Source organism: Corylus avellana, chromosome ca8 (assembly GCF_901000735.1).
Source record: "Corylus avellana chromosome ca8, CavTom2PMs-1.0".
In the NCBI taxonomy this organism is placed as follows: domain Eukaryota; kingdom Viridiplantae; phylum Streptophyta; class Magnoliopsida; order Fagales; family Betulaceae; genus Corylus; species Corylus avellana.
This window is the reverse complement of record NC_081548.1, coordinates 3052287-3072512: the sequence shown is the minus strand read 5'-3', so window position 1 is coordinate 3072512 and position 20226 is coordinate 3052287. Positions and strand designations below refer to the sequence as shown.

At 37.3% G+C, this 20226-nt stretch overlaps 1 protein-coding gene across 6 annotated transcripts; it reads left to right on the top strand.

The window, feature by feature from the left end:
- Positions 1–1530: 1530 nt before the first annotated feature.
- LOC132188988 (uncharacterized) lies at positions 1531–19010 on the top strand. 6 transcript variants are annotated; one of them, XM_059603445.1, is made up of 20 exons: positions 1531–1998; positions 2843–3068; positions 3153–3488; positions 3581–3669; positions 3767–3865; positions 6226–6928; positions 7056–8096; positions 8203–8323; positions 9678–11494; positions 13045–13174; positions 13381–13501; positions 13596–13679; positions 14812–15279; positions 15717–15812; positions 16428–16592; positions 16711–16890; positions 17109–17222; positions 17303–17512; positions 18009–18053; positions 18505–19010. In XM_059603445.1, exons 1-20 carry the CDS (start codon positions 1912–1914, stop codon positions 18637–18639), a joined length of 6267 nt encoding a protein of 2088 aa, XP_059459428.1. In that variant the 5' UTR covers positions 1531–1911; the 3' UTR covers positions 18640–19010. The 6 variants fall into 6 exon arrangements, 5 of the variants coding, with proteins under 5 accessions (XP_059459428.1, XP_059459429.1, XP_059459425.1 ...); XM_059603446.1 differs by having other exon boundaries at positions 2843–3488; positions 7056–7394; positions 7509–8096; XM_059603442.1 differs by having other exon boundaries at positions 2843–3488; positions 7059–8096.
- Positions 19011–20226: the final 1216 nt, after the last annotated feature.

The window sequence follows — 20226 nt, the reverse complement described above, 5'->3', positions numbered from 1 at the left end:
AAATGGTTTATCAAATGAACCCAATGTAGCAGTCTTTCTTAAATTTAGAGTAGTGTTTCATTACCTCCACTTTTCAAAGCTTGTGTCTTGATTATCTATAGTATTTGATATATGGAAATTATTTTTTTGATTGGAGGACTTTGTCACGTAGGCTAGTATGGGGGTGATGAGGAGCTCACGGGTGTAATATATAACATTACTTGTTGGGTTTTCGTTGGTTAAGGAAATACTAAGGATACATTTGGTACAAACAATGATTATTTCATCAAGAAATGAATAATTTTTATGGAAAATGAAAGAATATGAAATAAAATAGCATTAGAGTTGTCATTGTCATGGCCCATGAGGAATGACTATTCCTTAAATTGTGGGCCATAAGAATGGATATTCTAATTATTAGATCTTTATCATATATATTCTAACAACAAGGTTATTCTATTTAATTCCTAATAATTATTTTAATGAAATAGTTATTCTCTGCATACAAAACATAATGTGAGTGAAGAGTAAGAATTATCTACAAAGCACCTCCTCCTCCGCAAGTTGCTTTTTGCTAAGTTAACAATGATATTCAATAATTTCATTGTTTGTAGAACCCACACCAGTGGGCAACACATGTAGCAAGAATAAATCAAATGATTCGGTTTGATACGAACTTCAGTTTTGGTTAAAATTACAACTATTAGCACAATCTCAAAAGACACACAGACAGTCAGACAGACAACATCTATCAGAAGAAAAAGGAAATACTTTTTTCGATACTACATCCAAAGCCTCTTTTAGGGCATTTTTTGGTGAAGAAACCAAGACCAAGTGGTACCCCCATGTGAAAAAGGAGGAGTGTATCAGACACCTTTATCTCTATGGGTTGGATGCACACTGCCCCCTCCCCTGGGTCCCCTTTCTAGCTAATGGAGCTTCTCTTTCCCCCCACCTTTTCTTTTAATTGTTCTCTCCAACATCTTTGACAATTGGATTCTCATTCACAATTGGGAAAATAATTGTGCTTAATCTGTCTCTTCTAATTCTTCCATCCATTAGCATTTGTACCCTACCTTTACTTTTTTAGCCCCATTGAATGTGACACTTGCTTAGAGCATTATGACTTTTATTATAAACTTATTACAAAGTTATTTATCATATTTATAAAACGGGTAATACTTGGCTAAGAGATTTGGTAGGAAAATTTGATCTTGTGAATGGAACAGTTACACGATGTAGATTGGGAAAGTACAGAAGGGATTTTGGTAAGTTAAGATTGGGGAAACAAAATCACGATCCAGAACAAGAATTCTTTTTCCCCAAACACGGGAGATAAATGATTGTACTTCCGTTAAGGCATATGCTAGCACTATCCAAACACGACCTCTTGGTGGCCCCCACCGCTTCTCTATTACTATTGACCCACCCAACCACTGCTTCACACGTGTCAGGCTTGTACTCGGTGCTCTAGTCTGGACCCCTCTCCACTCCTATCCTACCCGCCTTGTGACGCTGCAGTTCCTGACCACCAACAAATCTACACTCTCTTCAGTCTCTCTTCTCTTGCACACTCCAGCTGTATTCACGATCAACGGCCCCGGGTCGATCATCATCGCGAGATCAACGAATCGACGGTCCGCGTTTTTCCAATGTCAGTGTCCGCTCAGCCCCGCCTCGAAATACCACACCATCAATCAGATGCTCTCATCACTCTCCCTCTCTGACTTCTCTGCAACTCTTTCACTCTCTCGCTCTTTCTCTGTGGAAATTTAGGGTTTCTTTACTAGTTCACACTCCGCTCTGATCTCCTCTGCCTGTTGTATACATAGCTGTGGAAGGACATTTCTGTGATTGATCCCGGAGACTGTTTGTTTTGAGGTTTTTGGCGGCTTTCATGGAGGAAGGATAGGGTTCTGAGAGCTCAGAGAGATGGAAAATTCGTGGCAGATCAAATGTGGTTCATCGTCGACGCCTTCTATGGCTCCGTCGTCGTCGCCGCTTGAGCCTCGGGATCAGGTAAGTTTTACGGTTCTGTTTTGCCTTTCTTTTTGTCTAGTGTTGAAGCCATTGACAATCGCTTGCATGTACTTTATGTGATATTGGAGAGGTAATGGTTTGCGCATTTGTTGCTTTTGATACAATGTGCTGGTGGAAATGATAGTTTTGAGAGTAACGTTAGTGATTGATAGTTAATAACATTTAGAGTTGGGTATTTCGGTATTAATGGGTGTCTTGTAGTTTTAGATATTGGCTATGGCTTTAAGAGGAGTGGGGTAGCATTCGGCTTTTATCATCTGCAGTGTGTTTTCTGTCTTGATGTTTCTTGCATTTTTACTTACGAGCGCGCACACAGAGAGACATCTAATCTAGATATATTATATAGAACATTTATATGTGTGTGTGAAATTGGCCTAATGGCATCGATTTTGAGCATTGACAGTGGTATAACCATATCATTGTGCAACGGTGTGTGCATGGATGTTGTTTAAGGCCATACCTTTTATTTTTTAAATTAGGCACGTACTACTGTTGAGCAACAAAACCTTCAGATTTCTGCACGAAATATCTTAGCTTTTGAATCTTATATGATTTTTAGTAAATATTTCTGGTGAGGTTGCTAATTTTAAGTGATTTTATGGAATCAAGGAACCAGGGAAGATACTCCCTTCCATAGTTTTGACAAAATGGGGAATGCCTTAATGTGAAAGTTGGGAAGCTATGATTAGTCTTCCTCTAATGATATAGTTTTATGCGATTTAGAATGTGCAGATACACATGTTCTGTTTACAATTTCATACTTGTAATCATGATTGAAAAGTTTTAATTAATTTGTTTCCTGTTTTACAAAATATATATTCAGATGAACACAGGATTCCATTCTTATCCGCATGTTGGATCAGATTTAAGATCAATGATGCTTGGAAGGATGGAAGATCCCTTTTGCTCCAACAGTTTGAATTTTAGTATCCATAGGTCTGGCTGTGCAGATCTAGGGAATTCGTTTCTGGCTCTCCTTTCGGGGCCACCATCGCTATTGCAGTGTGATTTTCAGGAATTATCATATCCAAAAGCATCTGGTTCCTGTGGTAAGCTTCCTTCTAATGGTACCAGTGTCACTGCAAATGCCTTTGGAAGTGATATTCCACTGACATCCAGTGGTCTACTATCAGAAAATCTAGGCAACCAAAATCCTCGAAATGGGGCAGATTTTTGTCCAGTTGTTTCATCCAGGGCAGTGTTGAGTTCCAATTGTAGTGGCAATTCTGTTTTGCATGATCTTCAGGGATCGGACTTGGCTAAGGCAGTTATCAGTCACATAGTTCCTGGTAGTGAGAAAGTGAAGGGTCCTTATTTGAGTGGGGGATGGCATAGTACAAGCGCTGTAAAGCCCAACAGCATGAATGTTCAAAGCTCACAGAAAATGCCTTTAGAAGCAAACTCTTCCATATCTAAGCAGTCATCTACTTTCATGAGTGGATGCCCGCGAGTGTTTTGCTTGGATACAAGTGAGTGCATGTTGATTTCTGTAATATGTTAAGTGATTCACAATGTTTGCTATTACATCCTGATATCGTATTATTTATTTTTATTTGAAAAGCTGGGTATCTGCTTCTCAGCAATACGGGACTTCTTGGTATTGTTTGCTTGTGCCATTGCTTCCACATGTCTGTCTCTAAATTTTGTGAGGTAACTTGTGCTTTGATCTCCTTATCAGGAAGCACGTCTGCATCAATTTGGTATGTTTTCGTGCTTACTAAAAGGTTTCATTGCTATGACTTTGCAGCATTCAGGATTATGTGATGTTAACCCTGGGGATGTTGTTCATATGGACAGTGGAGAGACCATTGCTCAGTGGCGTAAGCTGTACTTTCAGAAATTTAGGGTAAGATGTGTTAAAACACTCTAGTTTTGCTTCTTTTCATGTACAGGCAAGTGTGCGCATGTGGGTAAGATGTACATGTTGGAAGACTTGAATGTGTGTGTGTGAGCATGGGTGTGTTGTATGTGTCACAACCCAAACCCGTAATCTAGATTTGCATACATGACTGACGTGTTAATACAAAGCGTAACCCAATATTCACATGATCCAAACTGAATTCATTGACAAACATTTTAGTTCTTGATGTTCAGAGCATCTAAATGTTTCTCCAAACGGCTAGAAAACCATCAAATAAGAAAGACCACAAATCTATGTTAATTTCCAATGCATAACATATCTAAAGTCATAACGACTGCAAATAAACAAGAGATTCCAGATGCAACAAACTCCAGAACAGCGTCAACTTGGGCGCAACACGTCCAAACAAAAGAAACTCAAATACAAACAGACTCAAGAATCGAGTGCAGCCCTACCATAATTGAAAGCAAGAGTGGTCTAATCCAAAACACAAAGATAACCAACAAGCTCCTTAACTAACTTAACTAAGGCTTCTACTGCCCCAAAGGATAATCTGCCCACCAAAGGCGTAATTAAGGGTTGCTTGCAAAGCTAGTAAATTTTAATGTGATGTGAAATTCATAAAAATATATGCATGTAAATATTCTTAGATTGTGCATATGCATAAAAGTTAATCTACATATTGTGAACAATTTCTCATGCCATATAACCATTGTGTTATGGCTACGGTGGATTATCTCCTTCTTCATTGTGAGGTTGCTTGTGCTCTGTGGTTTGCCATCTTTAGTCGCTTTGGGATGGCTTGGGTGATGCCTAGATGGGTAGTTGATTTGCTAGCATGTTGGTGGTCTTCTGGGAGGCGGAGGAGTGCGGTGGTTTGGAAGATGGTGCCTACGTGTTTTTTTTGGTGTTTATGGCAGGAAAGGAACAATATGTGCTTTGAGGATTTAGAGAAGTCATTGGAGGACATCTTATCCTATTGTTTTCATACGTTGTATCTTTGGACTGTAGCACATTTGTCTCCGTTGTCGATTAGTTATGATGATTTCCTTGCTCGTTTTTCTTTTTGTAGTTAGGTGATCTTTTTGTATACTCTCTGTGTACTTAGGGGTGCCCTACGTTTTTAATAAGACTGGCTATTACTTTTAAAAAAATTATATATAACCATTGTGTAGTCTATGTTATGTGCAATTCTTGTAAGCCTTGGGTATGGCGGTTTATGATCAAGGGACCAAGTGGTTATCTGGTGTAAAAGGCCTTGGACTTCCTTTGTATACTTTCGTTTGATTTATAAAGGTTGGGATGGTCCCATGAAATTATATGTTGTGTGCTTGTGCTTATACTCTAAATGCTTCCAGTGTGCTGGGGTGTTTACTGAGACTAAGCATGAACTATTTAATGCCACCACAAGGTAGATTGTGGTGTGAAAAAAATTTGCTTTGTGAAAATCAGTAATGTAGTTTGTTTAAGGCATTACAGTATGCATGGGTGTATTTTTAGATAAATATGGACATGAATAATGCTGTCCTGAATTCCTGTTTGTTTCTTGTGGCATATATTCTCTTTTTCTGGCTGCTGTTTTCTGCATGATCTTAAAATAGAAACTCCTGCTTTTGCTTGTCCAACTAAAATCTGCTGCATTCTAGAAAGTGATAACATCTTTGCTCATTGTTGGTATTAACTTTAATCATTTTAGTATCTTGGCATCTAATTTCTTATCCGTCAAGTGCTACTGATTTAATTTTTCATGCTGAACAGGTAGCATGAAATATGTGCACATATCATTTTGTCTAATATTTTCTTAGCACCCGGCTGTCCAAAACCTTGAACATTGCCTACATACTCCCATGTGTTTGCCTAAAGTGTGAATTTTGTAAATGATGGTGCAGTTTGCCTTGATATGATGTGATAGCTGATATGATGTGATAGCTTCTGATGGTAAGAACGATGGCATGTTTCCAAAAAGGAAAGAAAAAGAGTTGTGAGTTGCCTCTAGCTAGAAGCCCGTTGAGGAAGAGTTTGATGTCCTATTTTCTCATTAAGATGGCTAAGCAAATGTTGAGCTTCTCACAAGAAAGCCTAGCGTTATAATATAGGTTGGTGTTATTAGTTGGATAGATAACTATAATCGAAGTTAAACTTTGCTTGAACTGGATGGTGGACATGCAAGCTGGCCTTTTACTAGGATGATGTAGTTGGACTGAAGTATTTATTGCTATAAATAGTCGGATATATATTTTAACAGCTTGTTTTTCCCTTATCTTTGGAATTGAGTGTTGTATTCTTATTTGCATGTGTTTGAAGCAACGAGAACACTGGATGGTGATGTTTTTATAATGCTTTAGATTAGGGTTCCGGAAGATCAGAGTGAGTGGGACTGGCCTGAAGGATTATCAGTGACTGCCGGCTTTGTCAAATCTAGAGCGGCTAATCCCAACTTGTGCAAAAGCTCTGACGCGTCTCATCGGGTTGGTTCAACTGGAGGTCTAGTAAGGTCTAGACAGCCTTTAGACCATGTTCACTTTCCAAAGAACCCTCATACAGACCAGAAGTTGCTTATTGATGCTTTGCAAAATGAAAAACAGAGGAATTTTCAGGATGTTGACAACTTTCTTCTCAAGAGCTCTGTTGGCACTTCATGGAGAAATTTGCATGCTGCAGTGGATAACCAGATGATGGAGTGCCCTATATCTAGGTGCTCAACAACGCAAAAGTTTGTTGGTACAGGAGTGGACAATGGTTGTCAGTCCATTTCTGCTTACATTGATGGTATCATGAAGAATGGAAATCCATCCACCTCCTTCTCTACTTTGCAGAATGTAAAAGACCCTAGTAAAGATTCTGATGTTAGCAAAACAAAAAATGAAAAAGATAGTGTGATTGTGGGCAGGGATGCTACTTCTTCAAACATTGAGTTGAGACTTGGGCAGCCATATCAGCCTAGTCGGACTTCAGGAAACTCAATTCTACCCGTCATAGGACCACAGCTATTTGACAAACTTGGAAATCCACCGAAGTCATGCTTCCCAAGGCAGATGATTCATAATGGTTTGTTGGAAAAATATTTTTACTTAGCTCATCGTCCATGGAATATATGTTATTTTCTTATTCCACCAATTTTCTCCATTTTCACTGAGCAACCATATAATGGTTACTTATGGAATTTTTGTTGCAGCAGCCAGCTACAGGGAAGAGGATTATAAGCAATATCATCACTGTGCTGCTGACCCCTTTAATTCGAGCATAGAAAGAGAACCAAGCCAGTTGAACCTTGGGAACCATGCATTTGGAATCAGTCATGCTATAGATGCTGCTAGACTAGAGAATTTCAAAAGCAATGTGGCCAAGAGTTCTGTAGTTTCGCCACTTACTGACTTTAATAATCCAGCTGACAATGTACACTCTAAAGCTAAAGTTAATATGGTAAATGGCAGCGAGCATATGATGCACAATACACTACATCGTTCATCTCATGGTGTTGAGTGTGATCCATTGACTGTCTGCTGGAATGGTGGTAATTGTTTAGAGAGGCAATTGAATATTTCTGAGTTGAATTCCCTTAGACTTGCAGACAAGGGTAAGGGGGTGGGATGCGTTGCTGATGCTTCCTATGTTGCAACTGATACAGGATTTGGAAATCATAAGCAGGTGCCTTATTCAGTTTTAGGTGGAAGCAGTGAGTCAGCTGTGAATGATAAGAGCCGTCATTTACATCAGTTGTCTAGTGTACCATCAGATGCATCTGATGCCAGAAACTTATTTAGCTATGTTGAGAAGGATCCTTGTCTTGGAAGTAGTGGACAATGTGATCATGTTCTTAGATCAAATTTGCCATTGCAAGGAGTCTCAATGGGCTTTCCTTTGGTAACTTCAACGTCTACTCCGGATACTACTCGAGCTTTGTTGAAACAGGAGGGCACTAGTGTAAGTCCTTATTTGCTTGATGAGAATCTGAGATTGCTTGCATTGCGGCAAATAATGGAGTTATCGAAGCAACAACATGCATTATCTTCTATAATAAACCAAGAGCGAGGTAAATACGGTAACTCTTCTAATGTACAGCATTCTATTGTTGACCCTTCAACTTCTCTAGAGCAAAGGCATGGACCTGATTTTACCGGTAAACAAGAAGTTTCTGAAGCCACCATGAATTTGCTCCAATCTGCTCCTACTTTCAGGGGAAGTGATGCTATTAAAAAATTGCCTTCTGTGACAGGCAAGTGCATTTTTTTTTTCCTGGTAAATGTAAAAAGTTCGGTGAAGCAGGAATCCTAGTATTCCTCTTGTTATAAAAGAGTCATACTAATATTTTGTTTATCTAGGTCTGTACGACTGTTGCAACATCTCAACATTTACACCTGGAATTCCATTTCATCCGGAAGGAATTAGTCTGCTGTCTGAACTTTCTGATGATCCTATTCAAAATGAGCAGCCCCCATTAAGGTTAGTTTGGAATATTATTGAGTCAAATGTAACGCAAAATCTTTTTACTTTGCTTTACATGGATTCCCTTGGACATTGATCCACTAGTTGTAGGTCTCAATTTTATCATTTTTCACCCTATTCTTCTTAAAACATGATATTCTTGTTACCCTTTTCTTGTATGGTGGTGTTTGTTTCATCTTTCTCTTGTTTTTCCTTGAGTTTATGGGTTTTTTTTGTTTGTTTTTGTTTTTGTTTTTGTGCGGGTATTGATAACCTTATGCTTTATTTAGTATTTGTCACTAGAGGGCCACACAATTTTTGGTCAAGAGAAGAAAATAAAAAATTAATAAATGCATTAGGATAGAATATAGTCGCTGAATGGCAAAAATTCATTTTAAACAACTAACCCAAGTAATCAAAGTCTAGAATTTAAGTTGAGTTGATATGTGGAGAATAAGTTAATGATATTGTTGTGGTTTCTGGCAATGCAGAAATGACAGATGTCAAAAAAGAATTGGAAGAGCAGTGGTTAATAATTTGCAGTGAAAGAAATGAAACTTATGAAATGCTAATAGTGGCTATGATGAGCAGTTTTGAACTGAATTATCATAAATGAGATGTGGCAAGTGATCAGTAGGCATGGCCATTGCACGCCAATTAGAACGTTCTCCAATATTTGTTTCTTTTATTTGGGAAATATTTTATTCTTATTGTCAAAAGAATTAGTGGAAGGAAGCACTGTCCTTATAATTGTCCTTGGGCTTTTGGATCAGCTTGTCTTCTAACAAGATTTGCGATCATTTTATTAGTGGTTTGCTCTCTTATGTCAGACTCTATGAATTGATTCAAAGTATTTATATTAAATGTACATATATAAGTGTTAAAATTTGTCTGTGAGGGAGTCGATCTTTATGAATTGATCAAGGACTTGCTGGTGGCAAGACTTTGTCATGCGATACTTGTGTACATTTAAGTAGATATTTATTTGTTTGTACATTACTGAATTGTATATGTCCCAGGAAGAGAGGGGCAGACTAACTTTTTTTCTGGGGCCTTGTTATTCTCTAGTAATAATAAGTAAACACTTGGCAGGATTAACCCTTTACCTGGCTATATATATATATATATTGGTTCACATTAGCAGACTGACTATATTCCCTGAGGCAATTCTCATTCTGTTTTTATATGGACAAACAATTATATCTGAAATGTTGAGGCTCTATGGTATGCCTTTTAATCCATATCAATTGTGCTCTATTAAGCTTATGAACTCGCTGCCTATTTGTGATTTCTTCTACTGACTTTATCCCTGTTATATGTTTGTCTGAGGTCTGTTGCCACTAATGTTTTGTTCTGGTATTTTATGTTTCAGATTTGGCAGAAGTGATAACAGTGTAAGCAGACCAAGTGAGCATGAAATATGCTGTCAGAGAGTTCCATATACATACTATCCGGGCAAGTGCAGCTGTGAAGCCCGTACAAATTACTTGGGAAGAAATGTTGATCCAAAAGTTGGAAGCTCTCTCAATGCTTTCAAGGAACAGATGGGAACTGGCAGTGGTGAAGCCTCAATGATCTTGACTTCCAGATTTGTTAAAGATCCTTTTCTGGTAATGGATACGAGTATTGCCTTAGATGAAAGTGGAAAGTTGAATGGGAAACATGATAAGAACATTGTCTGTCATACTTCTCAGTGGAGAGACGTGCCAACCAAGGTGAAAGCGGTTTGTGATGCTACAGTTGTAGCCCGATTGGCTAATGTGTTTGATCGAAGAGAGCTTGATGGCTGTCAACGTGTAGATGCTTCTACTAAGTACTTCAATGGAGCAATGCAGATAGCCGACTCCTTGAAAGACCAAGAAAATTCAAATGTTTCTTCGGGATGTTCTGCCCCTGCTATTACTCAGGTATCCAGTGAGGTTAACAATATAGACTTTTCTACGGTTGATGCTGGGGATACTGGAGATGTAAGCAACCATATAGTTGATGAAGGATCAGGCATTGATAAATGCTGGTCATCGGATGATGCACTTGGAAGTGAAAGAAGTGCCGAGTTCCTTGGCTCTTCTTGTAATATTAAATTGAGAAAAGCAGGATCTTCCCATATTGTAAATAATGAATCTCGTAGTCTTCTTGACGAGCTTAAGCTCATAGATTCCTTGACATGGAAGAAAAGCCGAAATCAAATCCATAGTGGGCATCAAATCCATACTGGGCTTGCCATTTGTGGAAAAAGTAATACATCACAAAAAACTGAGAGTGGCTTGAAAATAGGGAAGAGAAAGAAGGCAATAAAATTGAAGATGCTGAGCACATCATTTGTCTCTGCGGGACCTTCTCTACTACCTAATGAAAATCCCAAATGTGTTTCCACTGCTGAGTTGCCCACCTGCTCATCCAAAGATGGCCAGGGGACATGCCATACTTCTGGCGCTTGTCTTATTCAACTTAGTTCTAAAAGTAGATTGTCTTCAGCCAAAACATCTTCTCGTAAAAGAGGAGTGAGGGAAGGTGATTATCAGACAGACCTAAATTATGATACTGACTTTGGTAGAAACCCTGAAGTTTCAGGAAGAAAGAAGTTGAGAAGAGATTTTGCTTCTGATGCCTTCAGGGAATTCCAGATACAAGAACCGACTCATGAAGATGCTGAAAAAACTGACAATTCAGTAGGTTGTATAAGGACATCTTCTAGTCCACAAGTTAATGTGTGTTATTTGAAGGCAAGACCTGTAGTATGTGGGAAATATGGTGAAATATCTTGTGGAAAAGATGTGTCAAAGCCAGCAAAAATTGTTCCTCTCAGCAGGATTCTTAAAACTGCCAGCAGATGCACTCTCCCCAAAAGTTGCAAACCTAGACTGACTTCAATGAGGGATTTGAAAAAGACAAACTCTACTTTAATTGATTTAGCCTGTGCTAAATTGACTGGTTTGAAGAATGAAGAAGACAATGGAAGTTGTGATGTTACAATTTGTGATAAAATGAATCGTGACTCTTCTATGGAAGAAACATACAAGGCATGGTGCAGTGATAAGCAATTTGCTAAAAAGTTGTCTGTTTTGGAGAAAGAGAGAGATGATAAAAGTGAGAAAGATCGTAGTATTCTAGACGGCAATATTCCTGCTCAGTTGAAGCTCAAGTGTAAGGAAATTCGCAAGCGCAGCATTTATGAGCTGACAATTAAAGGTAAACCTAGATATGTTTACTTTTTTCTTTTATTGTATTTTTCTCAATCACCATGTTCTGCCGGATATAATAGAAATATTCGGTTTGTAGTCTAGTATTTTTGCCTAATTGACTCCTGGGTTGGTTGTTATGAAACTGACAGTTGCTTTTCCTACATGTACCTTTTAAAGTAGATAGCAAATATCGTATGTGTTTACATAGTGCTTATGGAATGATGGATTACTTGAAGTCCTCACCCCTCCCTTTCGTTTTTCTCTCCGCAAGGAAAGTGGATTAAGGAAGTCTTTTATTTCTTTTCACCCTCCTGATTCCTTCTGATTTATTCCTCTCAACTATCATTATTTTCATACATTTAGATTTGATTTCCTGAATCAGAACTTTAAGAGAGCCAAAGAACCTATCACTAATTTTCTTGAGTTGAAAATCTCGGGACCTGAAAATAGGTCCCCTTTTTTTTAATTACTCTAGATATTGATCATGACAACTTTAAAAATCAAGTGGCGTACCTAGCAAGGTGGCGGGCTTGTTTGCTTGTTGGTGGGCGGGAGGTCGCTCTAGGTGTGTTGTTGTCTGGAAAATGGTCCCTCTATGCATTATGTGGTGCCTTTGGTTAGAAAGGAACGAAAGATGCTTTGAGGATTCAGAGAGATCATTGGAGGAACTCACGGCCTTCTTTTTCAATACGCTTTACACTTGGACAGCTGCTTGGCTCGCTCCTATAGTTATTAACTATCTTGATTTTTTTGTTCTTTTCTCTTCTTCTAGCTAGTCGTTTCCCTTGTATACTCCCTGTGTACTAGGGTTGCGCCCCTCTGCGCTTTTGATATATAAACATTACTTATAAAAAAAAAAAAAATCAAGTGGTGTACCTGTGACTGTTTAGTTACCTGACATATTAGCAGTGTGCATTGCCTTCACCCATTACAGCACTAGCAACAACTTCTCTTAAATTTTCCTTAAATATGGGGAACCAAACTACTTTTTGCTTTCATTTTCAAATAAACTCTACAATTGCTTCCCTTATCCTTTCCCTATACCATTTAAATTCTTTAAATTAAATACTATGGATAGGGAGGAAAGAGAAATCCTTTCATATTAAAATAATATTAAGGGAAACAAAAGTGCTACTCTAGATTTAGGGTAGCACTTTTGCTTCCGTTGGTGTCCCCTTGGTTTAGGGAACACAAAGGGAGTGTTTTGGGTGATTTTTTATGAGCTTTCCCTACATGTAGGGAAGGGAATGAGATTTATGGAAGCTGCTGTTAATGCCTTATGGTGAATATGCCTTACTACCGCTGCACTTCCTGTTACTGATGCTAACACTTCTAAGAGGGTTGGCCAAGCTGTATCACTAGTTGGTTGATGAACAATTGCTCTTTTTACTAGCTAAAAAACGGCTTCCTTGTCAAGTTATATATGCGCATGCCATTTTTTTTTTTGACAAGTATATTCCCATTGCCATATCAATCTTTTTATATTGATCTTCTATTTTCTGGGCCTCTTGCTATGGGCTTTATCTGTTTACAGCATTGATATTTGTTCATCATCAGGAAAGAAATCTTGTTCCAACAGTATTCCCCTTACGAAGATTCCAGATTGCATACCAGAAATGAAGGTGCGGAAAATTTTGAAGAATGCTGAAGATAGCAACCATGATTTACGCAAAGTTTGTTCTAACAAGTAAGCAGGAAATTGACCTTTATTTGAACAAAATTGTGTTATATGTACTCGTAATGTATCAGAAATTAGAAGCTAACATAGATTGTGATTTTGGATGCAGTTTATAATTTGGGATAGTTTACTTATATGAGCTGCATTTATAGATCTGGCATGGTATAGTTATTATTTGATGGATATTGGTTTGGTCTTAATGGATTCTGGTACAGATCTATTCAAGAGCATGGGTGCCTGTCCATTTCAAACTCAGATGCATTCTGCTGTGTTTGTGGAAGGTCAAACCAAGATGATATTAATTGTTTATTGGAGTGTGGTCGATGTTTAATTCGAGTATGTATCCATTCAGAACATGTCAATTTGAGTTTCTTCTTGGTCCTTCTAGCAATGGTTCAGTTATTATTGATGCGTCATGCATGTTAAGCAGGTGCATCAGGCTTGCTATGGTGTTTCCAAAATACCCAAAGGCCATTGGTATTGCAGACCATGCAGGACAAATTCAAAAGATATTGTAAGAAACATGAATATTGACACTACAATTTGTTATCTAACTCAACTTGTCAACCCCCTTCACTAGTAGCTTTTTTTTTGTGCTCTCTCTCTCTCTCTCTCTCTCTCTCACACACACACACACACGCACCAACACACCACACGCACTTACTCGCTCTTGCTTATTAATATGTATGCAAGTATTATTTGCTATCTGAGGTTCTTTCCTGCCATGATTAATGCTGCAACAGAGTGGTCAACTGTTGACCTATATGGTAGACACTGCCACATTGTGGCCACACACAACTGTGCATCCAGCGTATATCCTTCATAATGGAAATTTTAGTCTCAGTGATTATATTTAAGTTGTATTCAGTAGCAGTATTTCTTTTAAAACTCCTTCCAAAAGTGTATCCAAAATCCATGTTTCTTTTTTATTTATTTATTTATTTTTTATTTTTAATTTATGGGATTATTGTAGAATTTTATTCCGTAGCGTTATTTTTTTCAAAAATCATTCCAAAAATGGAATCCAAAATCCACGTATTTTCTTTTATAGGATTGTTGTTGAATTGGAAATCCAATGATCAATTCCTGTGTCATGCACTTATAAGTTGAATACTTGAATTTAATCTTAATATCTATATGCATGTTCTACAAACCCACAACTGCCACCTTCTATGATGGTTACTCGAACCGCTATCCCCTTGCTGGCTGATTATCACCCATCCAAATGTGGTAAGAATCCACGCATAGGTTACTGATGCTCAGTGGAGATAAGACTGGGCTTTGTAATCTCAATAATTTTTTTCATGCGCAAACTGTTCTATAGGAGCCTCAAAGAATCGTAACCCTGTTGTTTGTCTATGTTTCCCAGACTTCTTTCCACTTTCTCTTGCTATGTTAGTCAATTATGAGAACTTGGCTACTGAATTACTCAACAATCTAGTGACCTGAGGGTAAGGATCTCTTGGATAGTTTGGTCATGAATAATACGGAAATCAGTAAACTGTTTGCTTTTGTATGTAGTTTGCATATTGTTGACACCAACTAAAGATGGGCAACCTAACTGCTATGTGAATTTGCTTTGCTCTTCCATGTATGTATTTTGTGGTTCTCTAATGCCTTTGTTGTTTTGATTTATTGTCACCCAGGTTTGTGTACTATGTGGTTATGGTGGTGGGGCCATGACACGGGCCCTGCGAAGTCGCACAGTTGTGAAAGGCATCTTGAAAGCTTGGAATGTTGAAACAGATTGCAGACACAAGAAGATGATTTCTTCTGCTGAATCTTTACACAAGGAACCAAGTGTGTTGCATTCCTCAGGCTCTGTACTTGAAGGGAATTCATTTCGTCTTGTACAACCTGTAAATATCAAGTCGTCAGCTATAGCAGTGAGGAAAATGGATGTGGAAAAACAGTTGGATTTTAGGAAGGACTCCCTTTGTTGTGTTGGTAATTTAAAAGCACATAATAGCATTACAGCAGGAGTGCTTGATTCAACAGTTAAGCAGTGGGTTCATATGGTTTGTGGGCTTTGGACTCCTAGAACACGGTGCCCAAATGTTGACACCATGACTGCTTTTGATGTGTCCGGTGCTTCACATCCCAGAGCTAATGTGGTGAGCAATTAAGCTTAAGAACACTTTTTGGAAAGAGTATGGTAGCTTATGCTAGTCCATATTTAAGAGGCTAACATGGATTTCGAAATAGTTGTCAAGATAACTTTATTTTTATGGTCGGTGAATTTTCATGCACATGTGGAAATTGCTTTAAGCTCTAATCATGTGCATTTTCTGTATCTCATGATACAGAAATGGTAAATTTCGTATGTAAAACCCAGCATCTTGACTGTATTTATACTTGACTATGTTGTTGAGATAAATTATTTTAGTTGTACTTAAGAGTCTTTATAAAATAATTAGAAATAAAGAGTTCTAACTCAATGCAATACACATTTATGTTTCTGTCACTTCAATTTATTTTTCAACAACTTTTTCCTTGTTACGTGGTCAGAATGTTTTAGTGGTGCTCTATATGTTATTATTTGTTTTTCCAGGTTTGCTCTATGTGCAATCGGCCAGGTGGTTCATGCATAGAGTGCAGGGTTGTGGGTTGTCATATTCAATTTCATCCATGGTGTGCTCATCAAAAGGTTTGTACTCTTCTTTAATAGTTTAAACTTCACATTCATGTTGCGTATGGGGTTTCTTAATTTCATATATTAGGTGGACATGTACGTAATGCTTTTAATCCAATGGTTCCTTCCACATCTTCTCGACATTTTCCCATAGGTGGCATAGGACTTTGCTGAGTTGACTTGTCTCTATTTTTTGTGGGATATTTGTATTAGAAGTGGCTTAATGGTTTCATCAGTTATATAGTCATGCATTCTGAATAGATGTATATTAATTGAATAATTTAGCTGTGATAACCTGGAAAAGCTTTTTCCTGACATGCTACAAGTGACTGATTTATAGTGTGCTTTCTGAGGAATGAGGTAGCTTGCCTATTCAATATGGCATCTATTAGCATGTCTTGACCTGCCATTTTTGTGAATTTCGCTTACATGTTTTACTCTTTTATTTTGTTAGTATGTTTCCTGGTGCTTTTTCTGAACTTCTTTCACTTTTTAGTTAATGTCAAGTTTATGCAGAATAATTTATTTCCCATTCTCCCAAAAAAAAAAATAATTTCCCATTTATCAAGAAAAATGATTGTCACTGGTTCTCCACTTTTTCCCCATTCACTTTTTATGCATATTATGCAGGGTCTGTTACAAAGTGAGATTGAAGGTGTTGCTAATGAAAATGTTGGTTTTTATGGAAGATGTGTTGTTCATGCCACATATGCCACTTCTGAGTCTTACTGTGATCCCATTAACAGTGAGATAGGTTGTCAGGGAGAAAAGGAGTTAACCTGTGCTAGGACAGAGGTATTGTGTCAATTCATTGGGGCTTTCTTTTAGATGGTTGTTGGGGTTGGGGGTATGCAATCTTCTCTCAGAGGACTAAGGCTTATATTTTCAATTTTGTTTTTTCATCCTGTTGTAGGGTTACAAGGGTCGCAAGCAGGATGACCACCAATGTGATCTTTATGGTAAGTCAAAAGGCAAGGGCGGGTGCCTTGTTCCTCAGGAGCAGTTAAATGCTTGGATTCACATTAATGGGCAGAAGCCATGCACACCAGGGCTCCCAAAGCTGACAATATCAGATATTGAGTATGATTGTCGGGTACATTCAAGTTACTTAAGTACTACTCCATTATGTTGGTATATAGAATTAGTTTTGTCTAGTTGTGTATATATTCCCTTTCATATTGTCTCTTTCTATTTTTATTGCAATTTGCTAATTGAAATTTAAGCTTTTTGAGTCGCAGAGTTTTGGCAGATGATTATATTATGTTTTACCCATGTGGCTATCTCACTATAGCTTTTCCTATTTTGGCGCAGAAGGAATATGCTCGTTACAAACAAGCGAAAGGTTGGAAACACTTGGTCGTGTACAAGTCTGGCATACATGCGCTTGGTCTCTACACATCTCGGTTCATTTCCCGTGGTGAAATGGTTTGATCTTTTTGTCCCTTAGGATGTAGAACCACAAATTTGCATGGATGGAACTATGATATATTTTCATGTGTCTATAGGTTGTTGAGTACGTTGGTGAGATCGTGGGTCTACGCGTGGCTGATAAAAGGGAAAATGAATATCAGTCCGGGAGAAAACTTCAGTACAAAAGTGCTTGCTACTTCTTCAGGATAGATAAAGAGCACATCATTGATGCTACCCGCAAAGGCGGGATTGCTCGTTTCGTGAATCATTCATGCCTGGTAATGGTCTCACTTCTACAGTTCAAGGTGAAATTGCTTTAGGACATGTTAAAATTTCTATCATATATCTGACATGGATTTTTAAATTTTTACTTTTGTTGAATTAGTCATAGACTAGTCTTGGCTGGTCGTATTGGGTTCCAGCTGCTTGTTAGGCGGTCAACAGTAGCAAAATAAGATAACTGAATGAAGAAACCCACTTGTTAGGTACTACTATCAAGAAATCTCAAAAAATTAGTAAATTTTGACCCAAAGCAATTGTGTTTCAATATAAAGAATAAGAAGGATTATAGAATTTGGATCTATATAGTCATATGTTTTTTTTTTTTTTTTTGGTAAGTTTAGTCAGATGATTGTATGTCAAGGTTTTCTGCCTTTCCTGAAATATTTTTGATAGAAAAAGGTTTTTCTTTGATAAACTGGCTTTCATGAACTTGTGCAAAGAAGTTATTTTTGGGGTGTTTCCTAACCATTCTGTTCTTCTGCTCATTCTTCTTACTTGATTTTGAATTTTTGTGAGCAGCCCAATTGTGTCGCCAAAGTGATTTCTGTGAGGACCGAAAAGAAGGTAAGTTGGATTTCAGTGTTAACCTTCATTATTTTCTCCATGGCTACTATAGTTCATTTTCTGTAGCTATGGTGTGGAAGGAAGAGTGACAGGGTTTTTTTAGTCGCCTTATACTAGTTCACAGGTATAGTTTGACACCATGGTTAACAGGACTCTAAACCATGCGGGAAAGACAACACTACTTTTGACATTCTTTTTATTGTGTTGGACTTGTTTCGAGCTCCATTACCTGCTCATATTAATTGGAGGTCACTAAAATCTTGTATCCTTGGATAGCACCAATTGCATTCTAAAAAATAGTTGCCCCCCTCCAATTAATTTGATTATGGCCAAATTTATCCAGTTAAACAAATTTACACTTCATAATTGAAGTCCCACAGAAAGAGATATATTTCTAAATTTATCCATTTAAACAAATCACTCTGGATTCTTAATGTTTTCTCGTTTGCAGGTTGTCTTTTTTGCAGAAAGAGATATATTTCCTGGTGAAGAGATCACTTATGACTACCATTTTAACCATGAGGATGAAGGTAAGAAGATTCCATGTTTTTGCAATTCAAAAAATTGCAGGCGCTATTTGAACTGAGATTCTATAAAATCCAATTCCTTGTAAAAAGAAATGTCATTTTTTGAAAAACCATTCACATGGGTTGTCAACTTTTGGCCTCTGCTGGCATGAAATAGGATTAGGTTGTAGTCCTGAAATTTGATTGTGGCCAGTAAATATACGCAATTACAAGTGGAAGCTATCCGATCTTCAGGGAATCTGATGGTAGATGTCCTAGTCAATTTGCTTTTCTCTTTGGTGTTCATGTGTGTTCGTGCAGTCATTTTCAATGCAATTCACAGAATGCCAATGCTCATTATATCTCTATCATTTGTATTAAGTTCCTTTATTCACATTAAGAAAATGTATGTGCTTAAATAAATACTTCACAGAAGGATATACAAAAAAAAGCCCATACCTGATACCTACCAATGCTGTTGTTTTAACTGGCTACTTTGAATTCCTTGTTCACATTGTTTTTGTCGCCATGAGGAAGTCATTTAGAGAATCACAAAGAAAATGGCAAAAATGCAGAAAGTACGTGTTCAGGAAATGCATCTCCGTTTCTGTGCTGGGTCATTTTGACCCGCCAAATTTTTGTCTTCACCCTTGATGAGATCATAAAAGTGTAGTTGGAATGTGTGTGCGACCTACTAGTACTAGGTATCTGCTGCCCCTACTGTCGGTTACCCTTCAACTGTATCTTGCATTAATTTGGTTCTTCTGTCAAAATATTTCCATAAATTATAGCAATGGGGGACAGGAAAGGGAATGTACTACGGAATAGGATCCTTTTTCACTTTATTTGAAATGGATAATATCTTTTTAAAGTTGATGTATAGGATGTCACATTATTGATTATTATATGACACGAAGGAGATTTCTAAATGATTCTATACACATCATTATATATATGGCAGAGAAATTAGCATTCATCCTTGATAATTTTGTTGAATAGAAAATGGTGAAGATGTCCATTTGTCGCATGCAAATCAGGAGTTCTCATCATTGCATTTGCTTTTAAGGGCTTTAATAAATAGTGACATTAGCCGGTATGAAATTATTTTGCATGAAATATAAAGGTTAACTTTACTTATCAATGATATTTAGGCATTTTTGCAATTTTTGTCCTTTTTACAGTTTTTTTTTTTTTTTTTTTTTGGTAAGTAATAATTATGTCCTTAACAGTTTTAAAAGTTGAAATGTCTATTTTTAAAGTTTCAAAATTTTGCAATGTTATTGCACTACTAAGATTTTTTGTTAAATTTTAATGGAGGATTTCAAAAATTTGCAAATTCTTTCTTTGTTGAAAAAAAAAAAGGAAAAAGAAAAAAAAAGGTTGAGTTAGGCCGTGGGTCTGGTTTTTAATTTTTTTAATTTTTTAATGAATGTTAGATTTGTATTTTTATTGGTTTTACAAGAGTATATGGGACATTCCACTGTTTATGCCTAAATTCTAACGGTAAGGATCACATTTCGAAGTTTTGAAACATGACAATCCAACATTACAACTTTCTAAACTTAAAAGAGTATGATAACAAAAGTGCTTAAACATCAAGAAAGATAAGTGAAGTTATCCCGAATACCAAATATCAAATGTAAATGGTGGTGAAGCCCTTCTTATGA